The 22239-nt window shown below is 47.1% G+C and overlaps 1 protein-coding gene across 3 annotated transcripts in view; it reads right to left on the bottom strand.

Moving 5' to 3' along the window:
- Positions 1 to 22239, bottom strand: part of TJAP1 (tight junction associated protein 1) — a 40094-nt gene that overhangs the window by 5598 nt on the left and 12257 nt on the right. For 2 of the 3 annotated variants that reach the window (XM_055816368.1, XM_013300290.3), the window contains 9 exons: positions 11423 to 11517; positions 9799 to 9852; positions 7756 to 7914; positions 4759 to 4787; positions 3490 to 3651; positions 2786 to 2852; positions 2288 to 2317; positions 954 to 1061; positions 154 to 237 (listed from right to left, as the gene is read on the bottom strand). In XM_055816368.1, coding sequence (XP_055672343.1) covers positions 154 to 237; positions 954 to 1061; positions 2288 to 2317; positions 2786 to 2852; positions 3490 to 3651; positions 4759 to 4787; positions 7756 to 7881 — 606 coding nt within the window. In that variant the 5' untranslated portion in view covers positions 7882 to 7914; positions 9799 to 9852; positions 11423 to 11517. The remainder of the gene's footprint in view (positions 1 to 153; positions 238 to 953; positions 1062 to 2287; positions 2318 to 2785; positions 2853 to 3489; positions 3652 to 4758; positions 4788 to 7755; positions 7915 to 9798; positions 9853 to 11422; positions 11518 to 22239) is intronic. The other variant, XM_055816369.1, reaches the window with a different exon arrangement.

Genomic DNA, 22239 nt, shown 5'->3' with positions numbered 1-22239 from the left:
TGCTTTCTCAGTGGGAGTGAGAACAGGAGCCCCCCCCCCCCCCCCCCGCCATCTGAGGCTGAAGGATAAGAGGCCAACACCCCCGCAGAGAAAGCAAGATGCAGGCAGAGACCGTGAGCCCTTCTTCCCCACCTCAGCAGGACAGCTACTCACATCAGCAAACTTATGGTTCCTGAAGTGGGACTTGTTACACTTGAGCAGCTGTACTGCAAGATTACAGTCCTGTCGATAGCGTTCCTGCAAGAAAAGGCACAGACGTGCAACAGTGTCAGACTGGTCCAATCTCTTACCCAAAAAGGCACCAACTGACCAGATGCTGCTTGAACAGAAGCGGAAGGAGGCATCTGCTGAATTGCTCACAAGGGCACCTGCCATTCCCTCCTCTCCACACCCCTGTGTATTTTATTACAACTGAGCCACGGTGTCCCTTTCAACTCCAGTCCTCGCTCCATGCATATACTCTGTCAGGGTATCCCCTCTCCCTCTGGGGATTTTAATAATCTAAAAGTCCCACCAGACTTGCTATCCCATCCCAGAGCGTTCAGTCATGCCCAAAGACACTACCTGATGTCAGGCACCTTGCGGACAGACAGACTGGAGGGAGCTGAGAGTAGTTAACAGAAACAAGCATTGGATCCAGGAGCTTCTATATTAGTAGTGTGGAAAAGGTATCAGCTCCCTCCCAGCTCTAGAATCAATGACCCCTCTGTTGGTACAGCTTGAGTTCAGATCAAAACCTAAGCTCAAAAGAGCAAATACATTAAACGAAGATCAGTTTTTCCTTGCTCAGCCCCTCAGATCCTTTTCTGTTTGTCTGTTCCTACCATTGTGTAGGTACCACACTTTCAGACGTGCTGAAGTCATTCACATGCTCCTTTACATTAATGACTTTGCACAAGAGTAAAAGCCCACACCTCATACACTTCCACAGCCATTTGCAGACTTGCACTTACATTGAGTTCCTCCAGCTTATTGATGGTGGTTTTGGCATCAAGCAATTTATTAGTGAGCTCTACAATCTCCCAGTCCAGCGTCTTGCGGTCCATCTCTGCCTTTTTAATCTGGGATGCAAGAACACCAGGTGTAAATCTCCCCAGCACAGAAGAACTTGGCTTCACCACCCACCTCAGCCCAAGCATAGCACAATGACAGGTTCAGCTAGGACACAAACACTTCCAGACAGACAGACAAAGGGGGACAGCCTGGCTCTTCACCAAGGGAGGGACTCCAAAGGCCAAATGGAGCCACTCTGCTAGCTAGGGACAACAGGTTGTGTTTGAACTTCCTTAATGCGGTATCTCTTCTCGCAACACAACCATTTTCCTCTCTGCCCTGGTTCCCACAGTGCCTGTTGGAAAGCTAGTGGCTTTGAGCAATCAATCTCATCCTGCCACTGGCAGCAAAGACCTCTGAGCTTATGATACCCAGCCCTGCTCTCTGGGGCAACAGAAAGAGAATACTACCCGTAAAGATCCAGCATTCAATGCCGAATGGACAAAAGTTTTTTTTTGGTGGGGAGAGGGCACTATCTTGAAAGACTTTAAGCCTTGCTCTAGTAAGAAAAAGGACCTGTGTAGCTTAATCTGGAGCTCAGTTAATGCCCTCCTTAAAGCAGGCGATTTTGCCTCTTTAGACTCCCTAATAGTTCAGGTACAGGGCTGACAGAGACCCAGATGTAACAGCTGAGAGAAGCAACAGCTCAGAACAACCAAGCCATCCCCTTCTCAAGAAGTTCTTCCGATGTTGCACAAGGGTCCTCTGAGGCTGTGACCACCAGGGCCCAGCTGCGTGTCAGGGGTACAGCACAGCGACAACACAAGGAGGTAGGGGAAGACAATGCTTCCCATTATAAGCAGTCTCTTCAGGCACCAGCACAATGAATATTAACCCAAGAAATTCAAGTGCTAGAACCAAAGAAATCTCAGTGTGGGATACATGGAGGCATTCAGCATCTCAGCTGTTTGACTTGCCTGCTCACAACCTGAAGGGGAAGGGAGCAAATGAGGCTCACAGCCACCCACATCTTGTGCAGTGCCACAGCTTATGGGCACCACTTCCCAACACACCATGCTCCAGCTGGCTCAGAGTCAAACGCTCTTAAGATGGAGCACTGCAAGCTAAGACCTGCTGCATCTGCGGGCAGCTGCTGGATACCAGGCGAGCCCTTGGCTGGACGAGGGCTGGGGCCCCTCCATCTGGGATGGGGTATGTGGGACTGACAATGAAACCAACAGGCTGAGACACGTAAAGAGGAAAAAGAAAAAACACACAAACGAAAAGACGCAACTGCAAAAATCCAGCTTTGGCTGAGAGAGGCCTGAGAGGTGAGTGCGCCCAGCGTGTGCCAGCGGCAGCGTGGGGAGAGGAGAGAGAGAGAGAGAGAGAGGGAGGGAGAGAAAAGAAACAGCCATGAGTGTTATGAATGCACACAACAGACATACACGCACATTGGCTCTGCTCTGACTGCCCCCCCTCCCATGATGACCACCCCAAGACTGGCTGACACATCCCTGGCATTTTGGAAGGGACTGAAGCAACATGACGGAATACCATGCATTATGTCATGGGGAACCAAAGCTTACGTGCATGACCAAGTAGGGGCTCAGTAAATCAAGAAAACAGTTCATGACACCAGCTGGAATGGGGAGTAGATGGTCACAGCCAGAATCTCACCCCTCACCCACTGCCAGATCTGCTAGGTAAAGCCAGGGCCCCTTCCTCCATCTGCTCCTAACACACAGGTCTCTTCCACCTCCTCTCTGTAGTGACTTAACAGGGCACTTACCAGGGCATGCAGCTTCTCCTCCAGGTCTTGGTTGGTTCTCTGGGAAGCAGTGTAGCTGTTCTGCAACCTACGGAAAGAAGATTGTACACATGGGAATGGATCTCAGGCACTTACTCAAGTTTCCTTCATAGTTGCCAAACCACCAACTCCACAACTCCAGAAAGACTGGTACTAAGACAGCCAGGCATATTTAACTATGCTTCACCTCTGCCACATAACGGCCTTCAGACCCCAACTTATGGGAGGCAAGATGAGGTTGGCAAGGTAAAAGGAACTTTCAGGAGAGGGTGTGAATGACTTCGGAGGACTCCTCTGAGCTATGTCACGTATAAGCATGTGAGCAGTGACTGGCACCAATTTTTAACTGAGGTACTTTTCAGGTAAAGTGGTAATGTGCAAAAAGAGCCACTGATGACTGCAAGAAAATACATGTGGGGTAACCATCCAAGCTGGATCCTGCCTTACATCCAATAGATGAAGAATTCCCTGTTGTCAACCCCTTGTGCTGGCAGCATTTCTACACCGCACACAGAAAGCAATGGCTACAGAGCCTTTAACTCCCCTGCAATCTGGGTGTGCATCTTTCCAAGGATGCAGCATGCCTTTGATTTAACAACAGGGCATTGGCTGCTCACACCAGGTGAGGGAGTCCTTGGTGGGAGGGAACTCTCTAACTGTACCCCTCTCTGTTTTCTTTTTCATACCTACGGAATTTGTCCTTGAATTTCTCCAGCTCCTCACGGTTCTGGCCCAGCTCCATCTCCAGGTAGTCCTGACCTGACTCCAGCTCCCTCTCCATCGCCTCCATTTTGTTAGTCACATATGTCAGCCGCCGGCGCAGCTCCTCATTCTCATGCTGCAGTAGCCTGGGGGACACAGAAACAAGGTGCCACTGGGTGCACAAGAGGTACTCCACACCACCCCCACCACCCCACTGCCCTGCTCTAGGGCCCAAGGCCCCACACAGAGGCCCCAGAAAGTCAGGAACTGAACTGGCAGGAGACTCCAGCACACGCAGGGAGAGGCGCATCTGTCAGGAGAGGGAGACTCAAACTCTCTTGGACAGGGGCAAAGCAGCACACACCAGCTGGCCAGCCTTGCCTCCCAGCTCCCTCTCAGGTTACAGCGCCTGGATAAAGCCCACTAGCCAGATGAGCTGTGCAGCTCCAGTGTCCCTCACTGGTGAATGAGACCCACTCAATAATTTATCCCAGTCCAGATTAGAAGAGTTGAAGGCAAAAAAGAGTAAAATCATCTTCTCTTCCACTGAAATTGTTCAAAAGCCCTTGCACCTTTAATACATGGTGGAAAGAGGACTCTGTACAGCCTTAAGCTCAGAAGCAGAGGTGGTGGGGTGCATTTACAGATGTGATCACAACTCCCAGTCAACCCCATTCCAACACAAACTGCTCCATTCCTTCCCAGCCAGGACATGCCTGGTGGTCAGGAGGATTTCCTGTTGGTTTTGATTTCTTTGTGCTCAATTGCTCAGAGAAGCCCAGAAGCACAGCTTCTCTCTGGCAGTGCAAGCTTTCTCCTCGCTATGGCTCGGAGTTCAGTGCTAGCAGCTGTCTGTGCCCCACACCACCACCAGCAAAGGGCTCAGCTCTCACCCTCAGCCAGCAGCAGACCAGCATACTCCTGCTGGTGGCTTACACCAAACAGCCGCAACAACAAAGCTTAAAGGCTTCATCTACTTTCTTTCACACCCACCTACTCCTCTGCCTGCACCTGCACTGGGGGTCTATGTTCCCTCCCCCTCCGGGCAGAGAGACATGGCAAGGCAGAGGCTGGCAAAGCCCAGACTAAAGCTCTGCCCACATGGCCCCAGGAAGATTGAAGATCTGAGAGAGCCTGCAGGGCCAGTCAGCTTCACTGTGCAGGTGGCACAGGCAGGATGTGAGGAATCAGCACCCACACAGTTGCAGTACAACAAGCATTGGACCTGGATAAAGGAGGACCAGGACACTTACTTCATCCTTTCTGCATCCGTCAAGGGTTCCTGCACAGGGAAGAAAACAGCTGTGAGATTCTTTCAGAGAAGGAGTTGATCTCTCACACTCTCCTAAAGGGCAGTCTTGGTTGCTAGACCCTACCTGTGACTCTTCCTCACCTGCTCTGACAGGTCATGCTAGGCAAGCTTAGAGCTCCTAGGATCTGTACACACTGTTCAACTGTCTGATACCAAGACAAACTGTGGGTTCTGGTTCAGAGCAGAAAAGCTAGACTAGAAACCACCACACAAGTTAGGTAACTTTACTCTCCCACGCTGCAATCTCAACATCTCTTGTAACATCACCACCTTAGCTGGTGCTTCAGTTTCCTCCACATCCACCGTTAGTGGGTAGCTGGAATCTCACAGGCCAGCATACACCGAGGACTAAATTGTCACCACAGCAATCACAACAACCTTGAAGCCCCACAAAAAAATTACACCATCCAGACTGTGCTGTGAAAAGGGTTGTAGGCAAGAACCCCAGAGATAGCTGGAGCAGGGACCTGGAGAACAAGGAAACAGTGCAATGACAAGAGCACACGGCTCAGCTATTTTTACTTCCCTTGCACTCTCTGTCTCAGCCCATGAGATGGCTGCTGCCCGCCAGCACTAATGGGAGAGATTTAATTAGCACTAGTGAATTTAATTTAATTAGCACTGTGAATTTAATTTCACATTTTCTGTGAAAGTGCAGGACTGTGACCATTCTCACAAAGTCCAAGCTGCTCAGGATTACTTTTGGTGCTTGGTACCAATAGCACTGCACAAACCCAAAGGGCAGCCACACTTTAGGTTGTCCATTAAGTGTCGCAGCCAGCTCTGGGCTGAGAGGCCATGCCACAGACAGTTATGGGTGAGGTTGTTGAGCTGCTAGCAGTATTACAGAAAGCAAACCACCCCAGTCCTGGCCCTAAGACATCATGGGGCTGTTTCCTTCATCAATTCACACTTTAAAAGAATGGTCCTTACCACCTGCATACATCCTCCTGACCCTAACGACAAAGCATTAATCCATTTTTTTCTTACATCCTGATCCCACACTGCAATTGCTTAATTATTGCAGACTTACCTAAAAACTGCCTCCCCTACACCCACAAATACACACGGAGCAGACACTAATGACCTGGCAAAGGGGATAATGTGATTCCTACTAAAACAAGGCAATGGCCCCAAAGCAGGCTGGAGAAAGAGAAGAAAGCTTACAAAGACCTGAAACACCCATCATGCAAAGATTCGGTACCCCAAGACAGCTAGGCACCAGGCACACACAAAAGCAACAGGAGCATCCCAACACCTCCTGACACTAGGGCTGCCTGCCTCCTGCACACACCTCCTGCCCCGCAGCCTGGAGGACCTCCAACCTCCAAACACTTGGGAAGTCTGCAGCGGGGAGAACAGCACCAGCTCCTGCCTTCCTAACTCCTGGGGCCGAAGGGAAGCTGGTTCCTCCCAAGAAGATACACCCAACCTGGAACACAGCCATGAGTGGCACCCACAAGAGAGCAGCTTCTGGTGATTAAACACCCACCAACATGAGGTCTGGGGGCCTGCTCTCACGCTCCCCACTGGCACTACAGACTACATGAGATCCAGGTGGGGGCTTCGGCCTTTGTGAGACCTCTGTCTGTGAGCCAGCGGCCCTGGCACCTACCTTGTTTAGTGCCAGGCTGAAGGAAGGGGAGGATCTAGATGGGGTAGGCCCCTCCTCCCGACTCCAGCGTGTTGGAGTGGAGAAGGATCCTTTCTCTGGGTAGTTCGGCTCCACTGCATGCTTCTGCCCAAGTTTAGCACACAGATGGTGTGGCTGTAATAGCCGTGAACAGGGACTGCTTTCATCCCTTCTGCCCTCTGCACTGCTTTTCCATGAAGACAGTGAGTGCTGATGACCAGAGGATGTCCCTGCCAGCCCCAGGTCTGCCAGCTGCTGCAGCTCATACTGACACAGATCTACTACCCTTCTCTCCAAGGAATGGAGTTTTCCCTTACTGTCCTTACTCACAAGGACAGGTTTCTTTCTTAGTCTGGAAGCTCTCTCAGCCTCCTCAGGACACCTTCTCTGGCACGAAGCTATTCCCATCCCCTCACATTTCTTTTCTGCTTTTCTTCTGCTTGGGCAGGGAGATCTTTCAGTTGCGTGCTTTGTTTTGTCCCCCTGCAGATGACCTTCCCCTTGGCCTTCTGGCACGGAGCTTCTGGGGAAAAGGGGAGAGTTCTGGTCTTGTTCTGCTCCCCTGGTCTCTCCCAGTGAGCGCAAGCGCATGGGACTCAGCACCCGCTGGGTAATCTCATCCAGGAACCTGGAGAACTGCAGTTTTTCCTCTGTGATCTTCTCCCTGCGCTTGACAGAGTCAGCGGCACTGCTGCTGCTGTGCTCCTGTGAGCGCTTCTCCCTACAGCTGAGGCAGAGCTGAGGATCACTGTACTTGCATGAGCCACGGCCACGGGAAAGAGTCTCTACTGAGCGGGACTTGCGTAAGCTCTCAGGACATGGGCCTGTCATGTTAGTCTGCTTCAGGATCCCTTTGAGAGGCACATGTGTAGAGGAGACCTGAAACTTCCTTGGTGTCAGAACTTCAGGAGGCTCTTTAAACATAAGCGAGCGTTCCAGGCTTCTGCTCTTGAAAGAGCAAGTGGGATGGTGTCTTTCATCTCCAGATACCACAACTGTCTCCATACTACGGCTCACAAATTTGCTGAGGTGCCCACAACTGCGGTTTGGGCACCGCTTCCCACTTCGCTGTCCCATCTTCCCACCACGTGGAAGTGCTGGCGAGACAGTCTGGCTTTTGATGTTCAACTCTGCTCTGCACCCTGTCACTTCCTTCTCACTGCTGGACTCCAGGGACCACGATGAGAAGTTCAGGTTGCAAACCTCAAACCCCTCTGCCTGCTTGAGCTGGCCTGCCTCAGTGTAACTAAACCCTGTTTGCTGCTGCAATGGTGTTAAGCCCTTTGCCACCCGGCAAGCCGTTACCTGACTCTGCTCAGCCAAGATCACTCCATCCTGGTCATCACGAATGATGGGTACTTCATGGCGTATTTCACGATGCTGCGGGGGTGCCTTGCGGTAAGGCTTCTTTGATGGAGCTGTGCTCGACATCCTCTCACCTGCGTGGCTCCGAAAGCGGGTTGCCTACCAACAGTAGAAAGTGCAAAGAAGAGAGAGTCACAGGCGCTCCATCGAACCCTTGAAGTGACCCAGCAGGAATTCAGCTCCCCTGGAGTCCCAGAGCACACCCCCATGCAGAGTGCTAATAGAGCAGGGAAAGGATGTGGCCACAAGCCTTGAGCAGCTGCTGCAGAAGAGGGAGAAAAGTAAGATGTAGCTGTGTCCTTCCTCCAGCCAGCGAGAGCAGAGGGCTGGCACATCCTCTCCCCCCTCTACACCCGCTCACTCACGTAGTTTGTGTGTGTCCAGATTATATATAGCAAATGAGAACAGACCTCACAGCGGCATATTGATTAGGCTCTTTAGGAAAGGCCTTTTCCAATATGGAAACTGCAAGCCTTACAGGCAGCAGTGACAGCTGGAGCAGGAGTTATTGATCATGTGCTGTCACTGTCAGCAGGGACTGTGTGGGAGGAGACTCCAACCATTAAAGAGCCAAAACCCAGAAGTTTTTGGCTTACACTGGAACCCCAATGGAGCAGACCACAAGTGGCTTGTGAGAAGGAGGTATCATACCATCACAACTGCTCACTCTGTCAGACCACCACCCCCCCAAGTCACAAGTGGCACCAAATTAGGGAGCAATGCCACTGACACTGGTACCTAAGGTCAGATCTTGCAACATGCACCAGTACCATTAGTGGAAAGACAGATTAGCCCCTTTACTTTCACTGTGCTGGGCCAGATTCTTCCTGCTGCGGGAGCAGTACTAGTACAAGAGCAAAAAATGAGGTAGAAGGAAAGCAGCTACCTTGTATGCATGGAAGAAAATCCTTCCTTTCCACCATTTTGGGACTGCAGTGGAGGGCAGGAAGACTTTCCTGCAAGCAGCCAGGATTTCAACTACCCCATCGTACACAAGACAAGAAATCCCAAAGATGCCAAGCAGTCCCTGCAGAGCCTGATACCAGGCTTCACTCCGGTGACAACACATGCACTGTTCATAGTTCCCCTGTATTTGGGATCAAGTGCCCACTTCTCATTCCCCTTTCCTTTCCCGAATCCTAACACTGATCAAGCCTAGTGTCTCTGCAATCCTCAGCACCTGACCTGCGGCACTTTAAAGTGCAGGACCTGCCTTTGAGATCACCCTCTCCCCTCTTCTACAGGCAGGCCATTTGACTCCCATTCACATGCCTTCAAGGCAGTCAATGGATACCACTGGGCCAGTGACCTTGCAGACTTCACTTGCTTTGGCCAGTGGAGTTTTACATGTTAAGTGTCTAAATGGAGCGCCAAGAATCGTCTCCAATTCTTATCCACTCTTGCCTAGCTGTGTCTTCTCAACACTAGACTGAGTCCCCTGGAAAGACTGGCAAGTGTGAGGTGTCTGCACCAAGCAGCTCCAAGCTACAGCAAGCTTTACACCTCACAGGGACATTTGCAAACTACCTGCCACTCTGCTAAATACAGAAGCTCACAGAAGTTTCTCACGCCTTTCCACAGACATAAATAACTTCCTAGGACTAACCTGTAAATCTCCACCATCAGAATGCTGGCAACTCCCCCTTACTGCAGTCATTCCCTCAAGGCTCATTCTCCTAAAAAGACTCAAGTAGGTGAAGAGATCTCCAATACTTCAGAAAAATCATATCCAGCATAACAAATGCACATTCCACTGCATCCCCAAATGAAAACAGGTGGGTCTGACTTGCTGGGAAGACATCTCTCCTCTTCAAAAAGGAATTATGAAATCCTGACCAGAAACAGGTTTGTCAATACCCCACCACCAAATAGGCGATCTAGGGAATTCTTCTGTCAATTCCTGCCAGGCTAAGGACAGGAGTTATGCATGGAGATATCCCAAGCTGAAATCACAATCCAGCACACAAGGACCCAAGCACTTACCAGCCTGGACTCAAATTCGAAGCCTCATGAAGCAGGGACACTCACTCAGATGCCCTGAAGAAGAGAAACAAATGGCTTAGCATCTATGAAAACAGCCAGTTTGAAATCTCACCCCATAAATATGTAGGGAATAGGGAATGTTGATAGCCAAGGACAATTGGACGATCATCTCACTCCAGGCACCTGCCCCAAACCATGTCAATTCTTCTGAAAGTAAATGAAATTAGCTTAGGATAGTTGGGCCACATAGCCCAGCAAGAGCTGGAAAAGTCACCTGGCAAGGACATGTCCAAGGCATTCAGGCAACTGAGACCACACAAACTCAAAATTCACAAAGCAATAGCTCCAAGAGAACCTTGGTTCCAGGAAGGACTAAACAAACCTCCTGTGAAATGGGACCATCCCAGCCAATCTTCCCCACTACTTCAGACAGATGCTGTGAGGCCTTCAGTACAAAAGCTTGGTAATGCTAACAGTTACCTCACCTGTCCTTTTAAGTCAGTGCTTCTCACCTACAAATGAGCTGGCAATTATCAGGCTCCTGTTCGAGCCAAAACATTACATCCTTGTACCTACAGCTGTGATAATCCACACCTCTACAAGAAAGGAAGGCAAGCTACTCTCCGACTTCCAGCAAGCAGCGTGCCATGCTCCACCTTGCTGCTAACTGGCTTCCGTAAAATAGTGTCCAGCCCATCAGGGATACAACATAAGCTCAGAAACAATCTTCCTCTCTGTTCAAAACCCAGGGTACCTATCACTACAAGAAGAGAATTTGGTTCATCTGGGAGCCACCTATAAGAGCTTAGCTCTGTGGCCATCACTCTGCCACTGGCACAAGAGAAACTGCAATGGAGCCTTCCCTTCCCTGATGTGCTTCTGCTGCTGTGCTGCTTTTCCCCGTCAATGGCACCAAGCCCTGGGAGGTGGGACAGGAGCACAGGGTGTGGAGCAGTTGTACATGCACAGGGAGAGCCAGACTGGAGGTGAATGGAACAGGCAGGCAACCATGACCACGCAAATACAAGCTCTGCCAAAACAAACTGAAGAGGTGCCCTAGTGCTGGCCCTGCCCCAACTAACCGTCTGGCCCCTTTCCTTACTACAATGCTACAGCTGGATCTCGACTAGCACACAAAAAACCAGCTTCACAACAGCGTAACTGCTCTGTGGGACAAACTGTAAAGTATGGGGAAAGAGAAAGAAAGGGAGAACGTGCACCTCCAGGAAGGACCAGACCAGCAGCTTGAAAATACTTTTCCACCAACTCCCAGCAGGAGCTGGTTCAGCATCCAGGCAAAACCACCAGCCACATGAGCTGGCAGACAAGCAGAGGCTTCCAGGAACAGCTGCACCCATAGGTCCACACATGTTTCCATTGCAGAAGTGCTCAGAACAAACATGCCAAAGGCGTCCCTGTCTCTCAGCACCACAGTTCCTCAGGCTCAAACAGGACTGTCCTGCTTCCTACCCCAGAGCCAGCAGCTCTGCTACCTACCATCTCACCCCCACCTACCTGGAAAAGATATCAGGATTTGAAACCTATCTTCATAATATGAGAATTTCCAGAGACACTTAAAAACTCACAGTGCCTCCAGGCAAGTTTCCCTCAAACAAGGACTTACAGATGCAAAGTGACGACGTGTCCAAACATTTCTGGCCGCTTGTCTCTGAATTAGCTTTCTCCTGTCAGCATCCAGCAGCATCTGGCCAAGAGCTCCTGAAACATGAGAAAGGAAACTTGGTGTCAGTCACCTATCAGCACAACACATGGAAAGAGCCAGGCACGCGCAAAGCAACCCACAGCCAGGTGCCAGGGCAGCACTCAGCAGCAAACTGCTGCACCATCAGGCTACTGTCTAATGCCAGGACCCTCCAGTGAAACAAACTCCTCATCTTCACTGTGTCCCAGAAAATTAAGGTCTTTTATCCATCTCTCCACTAAGCAGGATGCCTGTGCAGACCAGTAACTGACCTCTGAAAGGCAACTGTTTTTTCTAGATTGCTCCAGGGGTTCTGCTTCCCCACTCGTCCAACACTAGGAATCCAGCCTCTGTCATTCTGCTCCAACCACCCTGCCATACCAACATAATTTTGTTCTGCACACTTCCCTGCACTGAACAGCACAGTTAAGCCCTCCTTGCCCTACAATACCTGAGCATCCTTTGCTACCAGAGAGAGAATCCCAAGGTGGCTCAATTCCCCACACCTCTGTTCAGAGTAACAGATGGTCTCTGCAGAATAGATGGACCTTGTGCTCCAAAGCAGAAAGAGAAATAGGTAATATCCAGACATAGAAGGCGGCACTAATTCTGCACACCACACTATTCACAAGCCTGTCTCTGAAGGAGCCTGCTGTCAAGTCCACATTCTGACTACTCTGGAGAAGCTCATCTTTAGCTTGGATTAGCACTGTAATACAAGAAGAAACTTAACCTCTTGGTTCCTTTTATCTGCCCTTTCCATCTCTCACCAGCAATGTTCCTTAACATTTACAGTCCTCTTCCTAGCAGGCTATCATCTGCAGTAGCTCCAATTCTACTGTCTTCTAGCTACTATCCACTGCAGTTCCAGTCTCATTTCTAAGCCTGCTGACAGTTACAGCTTTACTGGAATGGCTCACTGAGGGCTGCAAGGCTTGAGCTCACACTGAGGCACATCCTGCATCAGCAATAGTCACATCTTCCAGGCAAACAGACATGAACACACAAAGGATCAGGCGGCTACAGTGGAAACCTTACAATTTACTTTGTTAACACAAAACTGAGGATTCCTCCATCCCTTCAAAAATACGAAAACAGGTATAACCTCTTTGCTCTTCACAGCGAGGGAGTGCAGCGACACTGACCGAGTGCAGCTGCACAGGCAGCATACAAGCTTGACTCTAGCTGTTTTTACCAGAGAGCATCTTTCTAAAATTCACTTGCACGGTAGCTATGTCCTCTGTGTTCTCTGAGAAAGGCAAAACCTTTACTACATGCTAGGAACAGATGTGATCTAGCACAGAATTGCGTAAGACGACTCTGTACAGGCCCAAAGAACTAACAGCCACTTGGCATGTAGCAAAACCGCAACACTACCCATTAGCATCATTTTGCCTCCAGTAACAAGAAAAAAGTCCACACCATGCAAAAAAGGTCCAAAAAGGACCACCACAAAAGGAAAAAAAGCAACATTTGTAGGCACCTAACCGTCTTCCTGATACTTCGCAAGTCCCTTGAGGCCTGACATAGCTAATACTCAGCTTTGGTTCTAGGGTGCACACAGCTTCTGCCTATTTGCTGTTGCAGCAGCTGAACATTCCCTGCAAAGAGGCAAAGGACTTGTGTTGCCTTTTCCGGCCTTATAAAGCCCTGCTTACTAGTGTTTAGGGTCAATGGTCTCCCTCAATAGAAACATGGTGATTATGCTGCAGAGAATGTTTCTTATTTCGGCACTGTGTCATCTTTCCAGCCTTTTCCTCTTAAAAGTAGCATTTCTTTAACCTTGCTTTTTATTCAGAAAGATAAACTTGTATGACAGAGAAAATACATTCCGTAACACAATCACAGTCACATTTGTTTCTAATGCAACACTACATAAAGATTCACTGGCTATCATATCACATAGTCAATGTACTCCAAAAAACTCCAAATGTAATACCCACATGGAAAAAAAAAATGCTACTACTGTCTTGTGCCACGTATCTGATCACCACAGATGACTCAGAATTCTCACTCTGTGTGGCCCAACGTATACTCTGCATGCATACCCAACACAGGACACTGGCACATCCTGCTTTAAGAGGCCACAACATCTCTTCACTAGCAGCACGAGAAGCAAAAGCAAGAGAGGCCTGTCCTGTGCTTATGGATAGAGGCAACCTTAGCCTCCACGTGTCTCAATCCAGACTACATGACAAGATGCTGCAGTAAGCCTGACCAAGACAACTAATCAGCGAGAGAGATAATGTAATAACTTCATTAGAAGGTCTTGTCCAGGATGGACAAACAAGCTATGTGAAGTTAAAAGCAGCACCTGTAGACTGCTGGTGCCAAGTATGATGGAAAAGAACCCCCAGGTTATTAAAGGACACTTTAACATTTAATGAGATCTTTTCATCCAGAGAAGGCATCTCAATTAAAAGAATATTCAGATCCATTCTGCTGCTGGCTACTTTGAAGCTCATTTTAAAATAAAAGGATGACAGCTCCAACTTGCATCTCAGTTCGGCTTGTATGTTAATGATCACAATTCAGATCTGAGTAATAGCATTATAGTGACTCTTGGATTAAAACTGAGTTTCAGGAGGATTATTGCTCATTCCTGCTTTTCCATACCAATTAACCTTGACTGTTAAGCAGAAACCCCTGTTCCCTACATGGGAACAATTCCAAGAGCTATCAAGAAAAAAGGATCAGGCTAGCTGTCGAACAGCAACCCATGTAACAAGCCCTACTTAACACCTAACACATTTCCAAAGAAAAGTAAATCCCTAGACTCTACGGTCTTACATAGTTCTTGTTGAATGTAAATACCACTGGACATATCATGTGTCTGTCATACCCACTGCACCCTGCAGAAGTCTCTTAAAAGTAATCAGAATCACGCTTTTCTTACAGTCTGACTCCCTCCTTCCACAAAACAAAGATACCAGTCCCCCTAATTCAGACGTACTCCATATCCTTAAGTATGCATTTTATTATCTACTCTCCTTGCTGTGTTAACAGTAGCTTAGCTTCCCCAGCCCTTTTATATGAGCCAGAACAGATCAGCATTGCCCAAGAAACACTAACATAACTAACACGTAACTGGAATAGAACGCAACAGCTGATTAACATCTAAACAGGAACAGCACAGGAAGCAAGGGACCCAAACCCAATCCCCAGAAGGAATGTTAATGGAGAATAAAAATACCCAGGGGAGATGCTGACCAGGAAATTAATGCTAGGTTTCCAATGCCTATAAAAGCACAGAACCACCTTTAATGGCTACATCTGAAATTGCACAAGAACCAGCTTGGCAAAAAGATCATTTGCCAAGTTACCTTTAGCACTGACAGCTACATTGGGGGCTAACGACAGCTTCTCATCCAGAAACGCTGACATAACAGAAGCCTGTTTAGTTTGTTCAGTGATTGTTAGCTTGATCTCTTTAGTTTGTTCAGTGATCCTTTCAACTCTCACAAGATAGTTTAGGCTACAAAATTCCAGAGCCTTGTCATCCTTGCACCTTGGGTTTTACATCCCTCCCCACTCTGTCTTCTTACCTTTGTTCTTTTAAGATCTTCCATGGGAAGACTTTCAGAGCATGTTTCTCAGATATTTAAAGAGTTGTATACCAGGCTGTTAGAAAACAACTCATGGAGATCAGAACTCTGAAAAGTTTCTGAAAAATAACTGTTTGGGCCCTGCCAGAAAAGGCGAATTTTGATACTTTAACTATATGTACTGGCAAAAAGCTGCCAGATCATGAGGGAAATTTGGGAGCCATGGCCTTAACCTTTAACACAAGCTAGGGAACGGCTACAGCAAGCAAACATTTGAAGAGAAGTGAAGGACAGATTTCTGTAGAAAATCAACATGTTGGAATTCCCTTCCCAGGCCTCTTGTCAGTCCCTGTGCTGTGCAGGAGGGGAAGAAAAGCAGGGGTGGGGGTGGCGGTGGTGGAAATAATCATACATTAGCTTCCTAGAACATAAAATCAAGAAGCATTTAATTAGGACAAAGTAGGAACAGCTTAAATTCTTCCACCACTCTCAGCCCCTGTAAGTATTCCCTAAGTTTAATACAACCTCCAGCAATTATTATCAGCCGTCCTCATTTCAGCCTTTGGTTTCAGAAATTCTGGGCAAACTACAGTCTCCAGCTCTTCAGTGCCAGGGACTGAATTTCACTGAGCCATCCCTCTAGCTGAGAATACAGCAATGCTAGAGAATGCTCTATTACTGCAACCTATATACTCGCCTCAATATGCTCTCCAAAACATCCCCTCTGTCTCCGAGTTGCAGTGATGCACAGATGGCTAACACACAATGTAGTATCTACACAGACAGACAATGGAGCAGAGCCTGTTATTTGCATTATTTACGGAGGACAGATGGACAAGTTGTTGCAGTGACCCCATCTACAGAGCACCTGCAATGTTGAGATGTTAAGTCCTGTCCTGATGCTTGCAGGTCCTGGCAAAAGCAAGTGTCAAGAAATGAAATGGCTGTTTACAGCAACCAGCTTTATTCTGACAATTATCACTACAACTACCACACTCTGCTTGCAGAGCAATTCAAATGCCAGTTTTGTTCCCATAGAGCCCTCACCTGCATGCAGAAAACACAAGATGTAATGACTAGATTTATCCTTTTCAACAGGAAAGAAAACTGACATCTGCAGTACTTATGTAGTAACTTCTTCCTTGACCATGAGTTTTGTATGTGCTTAAAGTCACCATACATACTGAGGCACATACTGGGGGGAGACGCTGACCGGGAAACAGTATCAAAATTGGGTGAAATTTCTTTCAAGCTCTGCCTAGCTATAGAAAAGTCTAGCTCAAACCTGCTCAGTCATCTGAATCTTTTGAAACATTAAACATTTATGAAATTTTTGAGATGTTGCTTTTGCTGTGTACACAGCACGCTAACCAGGTCTGCAGGCACTTTTGTTGGCAGACTGAGGAACCTGAAAATAGTATTTCAGGAGACTTAACATCTGTTCTAGGAGAAGAAAAAGGCTAATTTATAAGGAGCAGCAATCTACTTTAATTGAACACTATGGCTAAGAACGACCAATTTGTACAAAGGCTTGCAATGATCAGTTCGCCCATCCTCCACCAACATGCTCCACAACAGGCTCTTTCATTCCACAATCACATGGCTGCAGCCAAACATGACATACTGTTCAGCAAGTAATAAAAAGGATCAGCTTTTTCCCCAAGGTCTTGTCTATGTATATACACTGTACTAAATTAAATTGACTTCGAAAATAACGTAAAGCAGTATAATGCTCCTGGGTAAATGTTCTTAATTCAGTTTAAGAGCACTTTGCGTTGAATCAACTTAAGTTAAATAGATAGATACAAGACACAAACTAAATTAAGGATGCCTATACAAGAATGCTGCACTAATATAATCACAGCTGTTTCTAATCTGATTAAGTTAAACCAGTACAACTTCCCTGCAATGGCAAAATCTTTAGCAATATTGAAGTTAACCCTTTTTTCCCCCTTTTCTACTTCCAAAGACTGTTTTGCTGGGGTTTGTGTTTGTTTTTTCTTCAAAAAAACTCACAATGACGTCTCTCAGAATCAATATAAGCTAACCACACTATGCAAGGTGTATTAATGTCTTAAAGGTATTTACACTTTTATGACTTGAAAGTTTTACTACTTCTATGCCAACTAAAATCATAATAATGCTCAGACCAGTGGCATAACATTTTCTCTACCCTTCCCAAGCAAGAGGGTAAGTGTGATCACAAATACTTGCGCTGTACCCTGCTTTTCATACACCCACACAGCTTTTGCTTGCTGATGTCCAACATACCTGGAGCAGTTCAGACACCGGGAAGGCAAAGTTCCCCAGTTGCTCATTCCTAAGGGTACAGCTCACCTTGATCAGCTTATCTGATCAAACTGGAGTGTGGAGTTAGAGCACATTATCTAACTGCCCCCAGGCATGGTCTTACTACTGCCCCTCTTCCACCACAATATGAAGTTCTCTTGCTAACTGTGGGGTAAGCACATACACAAACAAGTCTGAGGTCACAGACCTAACATGCTACAAATCCACACTTTAAAATCACCTCTCATCTCCTCAGTTCCCAGAGCACTTGCCCTTGAAATATATTTATCAAAATTTAATTCCAAGCAATTCCAAAATTATTGGGTTTTTCCCCCATTCCTCATTCAAACCTACCTGAACTGTTCCCCCTGAATATGAAGACTTAATTTATCTTCACTCTTTTGGTACTCTTACTTCCAACTCTACCCGCTTCTCTAACTGGGTCTCTTTGAGCTCACTGCAACTTTCCCACATCCACTCCAGCAACGCAACCATCACCCTCTCGTCACTGCCACCTTCTACTGCCATCTCAGTACAAGTTTTCTGTGTTCAGCACAGAAAGACAATAGTGAGAATTTTCTCAGAACTCCCTGCAGAAAACTAAATCGCTCATTGGCCTTCAGAAACTGAATTGTGCCACAACTCCAAATGACATGATGAGCTGACACTTCTGCCAAGTACCAGCAGCAGCCATTAAATCAACCAGAATTGTAAGTCCACTTAATTTATTATTTTTTCGAAAGAGCTATTTTGAAGTCCTGATCACATGGCAACATGGACTGTAGGTACACACAAGAGTTCAGTTGCTAAGGGAACCACACTTTCACATTTTCTATTTTACAAGATTTAAATTTCAACTCTCAATGGGCTGCAGGCACATTTTCACAATAAACTGTTTAGTCGTGAGTCTCAGATTCACACTGGCAGCTTCTAGCAATTATAAGGTTACGTGGCCCCACACCAACTCTAGGATTCATGCTCACTATAAATACATGCAATGAGGAAGGCAGGAACAATTTCCGTTCCATAAGAAATTGAGGCACTAGGAGAAGAAACAGCTTTGTGCACTGTTTTTGCATGAAATTCCATGTTAAACAGCCTCAGCTGTCATAAGAAAGGAACTGCAGGAAAATTCAGCAAGACATAGCCTTATTTCTTGCACCTAACACAAGAGGGATCTGGAATAGAAAAGAGAAGGAAAGTGTGCATGAGCTAAACACCTACCTGACACCAATAGAGTTGAATAGCCTGCAATTCTTTGTAAGTACAAATAAAGCAGCAACCCTGATCCAGTAGTAGGAGAACAGTATTTGTACTATACTCAATTCTCTCTGCTGCTGGGGTTTAATCCCAGCAAGAATTGTTTTGGTTTAATTAGCTTTTCCCTAGCAGATGGTCAGATGTGAGAGGCAGAGAATGGTACAGGCTTAACTGTTGGGTGATTGTGCAGCTGCATCTGTAGCTGAACAGTTAAGCATGTCCAGGAGTCCAGCTGTAGTTTGCACGACACAGTCCATCTCTGCCATTAGCCAAATGTCAGCTTCCTCTTTCTCCAGATCAGAGGCACTACCCAAAGGCAGGCAAACAACTAACATGCAGTTTCACCACCATCCCCTTTCTCAGACAAAACCTGCAAACCTTAACCAACTGAAAGTCCCTCTTTCTTTGGTGACAGAAGCACATTCAGAAGCATTGCCATGGAAACTTGAGCCATCCTCTGTGCTATTCATCAGAGAAGATCTTCTAGCACAGAAATATTTTTTGATCTCTACAGCACTGAATACAGACAGCAGTCAGTATAATTAAGTAAAATTACAGACTCCAGCATTGTGTGACGATAGCAGCAGGTCATTCTTCAACCAAGCCACCTGATCCTTGCTTCATCTACAACGAGCAATAGCTTGTTATCAGCTGGCAGGGAAAAGCAGGGTAACATTAAGAGAAACAGAAGTGATACTAAAGGAGTAAACCTATACAGCCAAAGGGAGAATAGAGAAAAGGGTTCACAGCCTTTTCCCAAAGCTGATCACATCCTGCCACTTTTCCCTTCCCAGAGGTTACAAATGATATTGCTACTAACTTATTTGCAAAGCAGGATTTCTACCAGCCACAGACACCCCCGCTAACCCCAGTCACAGCCACTGCCTACTCTGGAGACCACACCAAGTATACCCCATTGACTTCCACGCTGCCTCTGCATTCTGGGACTGAGTGCACACCTACACACTGACAGTAGCAGTCTCAACAGGCCATGAAAGCAGAAAGCTTTCAAAAACATGCTTTGGGCCTAGCAGATTCAGAGCTTGAGCCAAGGGCAGGAACAGGCACAAAACTTGTCTCAACTCTGTAAACAATAGAGCAGCATGGTCCATGAAGCAGAATGTAACCCTGAAGCATCTTCTCTCTTTTTTGTGGTGTTGCCCTATAGTTAATCTGCCTCAGTTTGCCTCATTTGTTGGGGTTTTTTGAGGGTTATTTTTTTAAGGGTTTTTTTTAATTATTATCTTAGTCTTCAGCACCATTGAACTGGTGAGAGATTTTATTCTGAGAGTTCAGTCACAGAAATACAACACTTTAATCCAGCTTAGGAAAAACAAACAGATCCTCCCACCCGTCTTTCATTGGTGACCTGTATAAAGCACGCAACTGGCTACGGCTCTTCTCTCCTCATTCACCTGGGCTCCAGTCAGTCCTTTTAACAGCAGGATACTAACCACAGCAGACAGGACCCCCACCCCCTGCCATACAGGCTGCACATGAGGAGGCTGCCTGTCACCAGCAGTCACAGGCTGCACTGCTTATCCTTCTGTATATGTTGTATTGTACCTCCTAGGTTCACCGTCCTCCCTTGGGGTGGATTACCACAGATGCCCCACCTGAGATCAAGCAGGGTTGCTTCAGCTCTTCCCTCAGACACAACCCCTGCTTGGGGCAGAGTCAGAGCTCCCGATCAACCATCTCCTTCCACATTTGTTATCACTGCTAGCACCAGTGTTGTTCTTCAGCTGGAGTTAATAAAGAGCATAAATAGTCTCAAGGGGCAATTGCAGCAAAGACCCAGCACTTTAGTTTCACCACAAGGTCAGCTTGTCCAGACTAGCATTACATCCCCTGCCCATCATTGCTCTTGTAAAACTGAAATGCCTGGTCTTTACCACCTTTATCCTTTGGGATAGCATAAGCCTGTTAATTATTCTGAGGTTAAGGAAAAACATCTCTGTTTTAGCAGTGAAGACAAGCTCTTCACCTCTACAGGGCTCCTCCCTGTAGACCCACCTGTAAGTAAGCTCTATGCAGATCTTCTGAGAGCAAGCTGGGAATGAGAGATAGTCAAGCCACAAAGGGGCTCTAACTGAGAGCAGAGGATGATCAGCCCCAGATATTCTAAAGAAAACAAGCCATCATGTTCCAGGGTTGTTTTTTTGGGTTTGGTTTGGTTGGTTGGTTTGGGTTTTTTTCTTGGCAGGGGGTGGGGGGGGGGCGCCAGGAAGAGGGGAGTAGTTGGTCAAGTGTCTGACTAAACAACTCAAAAAGCTAGCAGCTCACCACTCATCTAAGGACAAAGACCATGGTCTAATGCCAGTGTATAGCCAGGCAGATGTTACAAAGATAAGGTGTTTGTTCAGTGCCGACAGCAAACTGTTCATGTTTTCAGCTTCCTGCAGCTGCATGAGCTCAGCTCTACAGAGTCTGTGACTCTGGACTAAGGAATGTCTCAACTGGAGAAACACATCTGCTGCTGGCTCCAGGTGCCCCAGGATGAGACCAGTTCCCAACTTCACTGTCCATAGCCCTGCTTTCTGCTCCCTATCCCACCAGGGGGAGATCTAGCTGCTCGGTGAGGGTTACTGCTTTAGCCAGAGTAGCAGAAGTGTGTGGGACTGGACACAGAAGCACAGAGATCTGGATTCCTACAGGGTCCTGAAGCCCAGCAGGGAAGCCAAAACAAGAAACTAGTCACTTTCTCTCCACAACGTATTAAAACGCACTGACAGAAAAGAAAAAGGTCAAGACTCAGCCCTCCTTCCTCCTTAGCCAATGTCACATCAGTTTCATTCCCACTCCCTTACTCCTATCTGTCAATCAGAAAATGACAGCAGAAACCCTAAGCAAGACCTTCATTTTTGCAGTCATAGCCTAAATTGCATGACAGAGCTGAAACGCTCAATACACACTTAAATGTTCTATCAATAACATTCCACATAACCTGTTTTTAGACTTATATTGTGCTACACCTCGTGTTGCCACAGGACATATTATTTAGTTTGGCACTGCAGAACAGAAGAAGAAAAATGAAGATTCAGGCAAAACACTTTCTAATCAAGACACAAGCCCTAAAATCAGGTATGGCACCGGTTTGAAATACAACGTAACAGTTTATATGAAATCAAGAGACCCCAGTGAGAATAATTTCCAAACATTTTACAATGTTCAGAGTCTTTTGCAACAAGTAACACTCCCCTAATCAGCTATCCTTGAGATCCTGCTTTGCGAAGTGATACATCCTTCTCCAGAGGGGGTGGCGTGGACCAGTATAGTAACAGTAGCTCTGCAGTTACTGACTCAGAGACTGTGGCAACAGCTAAAAAGTAAAAACTATGCCATAAAGCCAGAGCACTTCTGAGAGCCAGTTCTTTCACGCCTGCTACTGTCTAAGGATGGCAGTAGGGAGGTCTTCCGCAGAACACTAACTTCAGCATGGAAATGCCTGGCAGGCCACAGAATTTCAGGCTACTAGAAATTGCCAGAAGGGGAATGGCAAGTCCCAAAGATCAAAGCAAACTGGATAATGAAGTGAACAGCCCAGGGCTTACCCAGGACACTAAAAAACCTCAGCGGTTCTTTCCACAAGCCTGGCCTGTGGGCTGCCCATACTGACACTGCCAAAAGGGACCACATTTCCCT

The sequence above is a fragment of the Falco peregrinus genome, chromosome 11, assembly GCF_023634155.1.
Source record: "Falco peregrinus isolate bFalPer1 chromosome 11, bFalPer1.pri, whole genome shotgun sequence".
Classification (NCBI taxonomy): Eukaryota; Metazoa; Chordata; class Aves; order Falconiformes; family Falconidae; genus Falco; species Falco peregrinus.
This window is presented reverse-complemented; position numbering and strand designations above follow the sequence as displayed.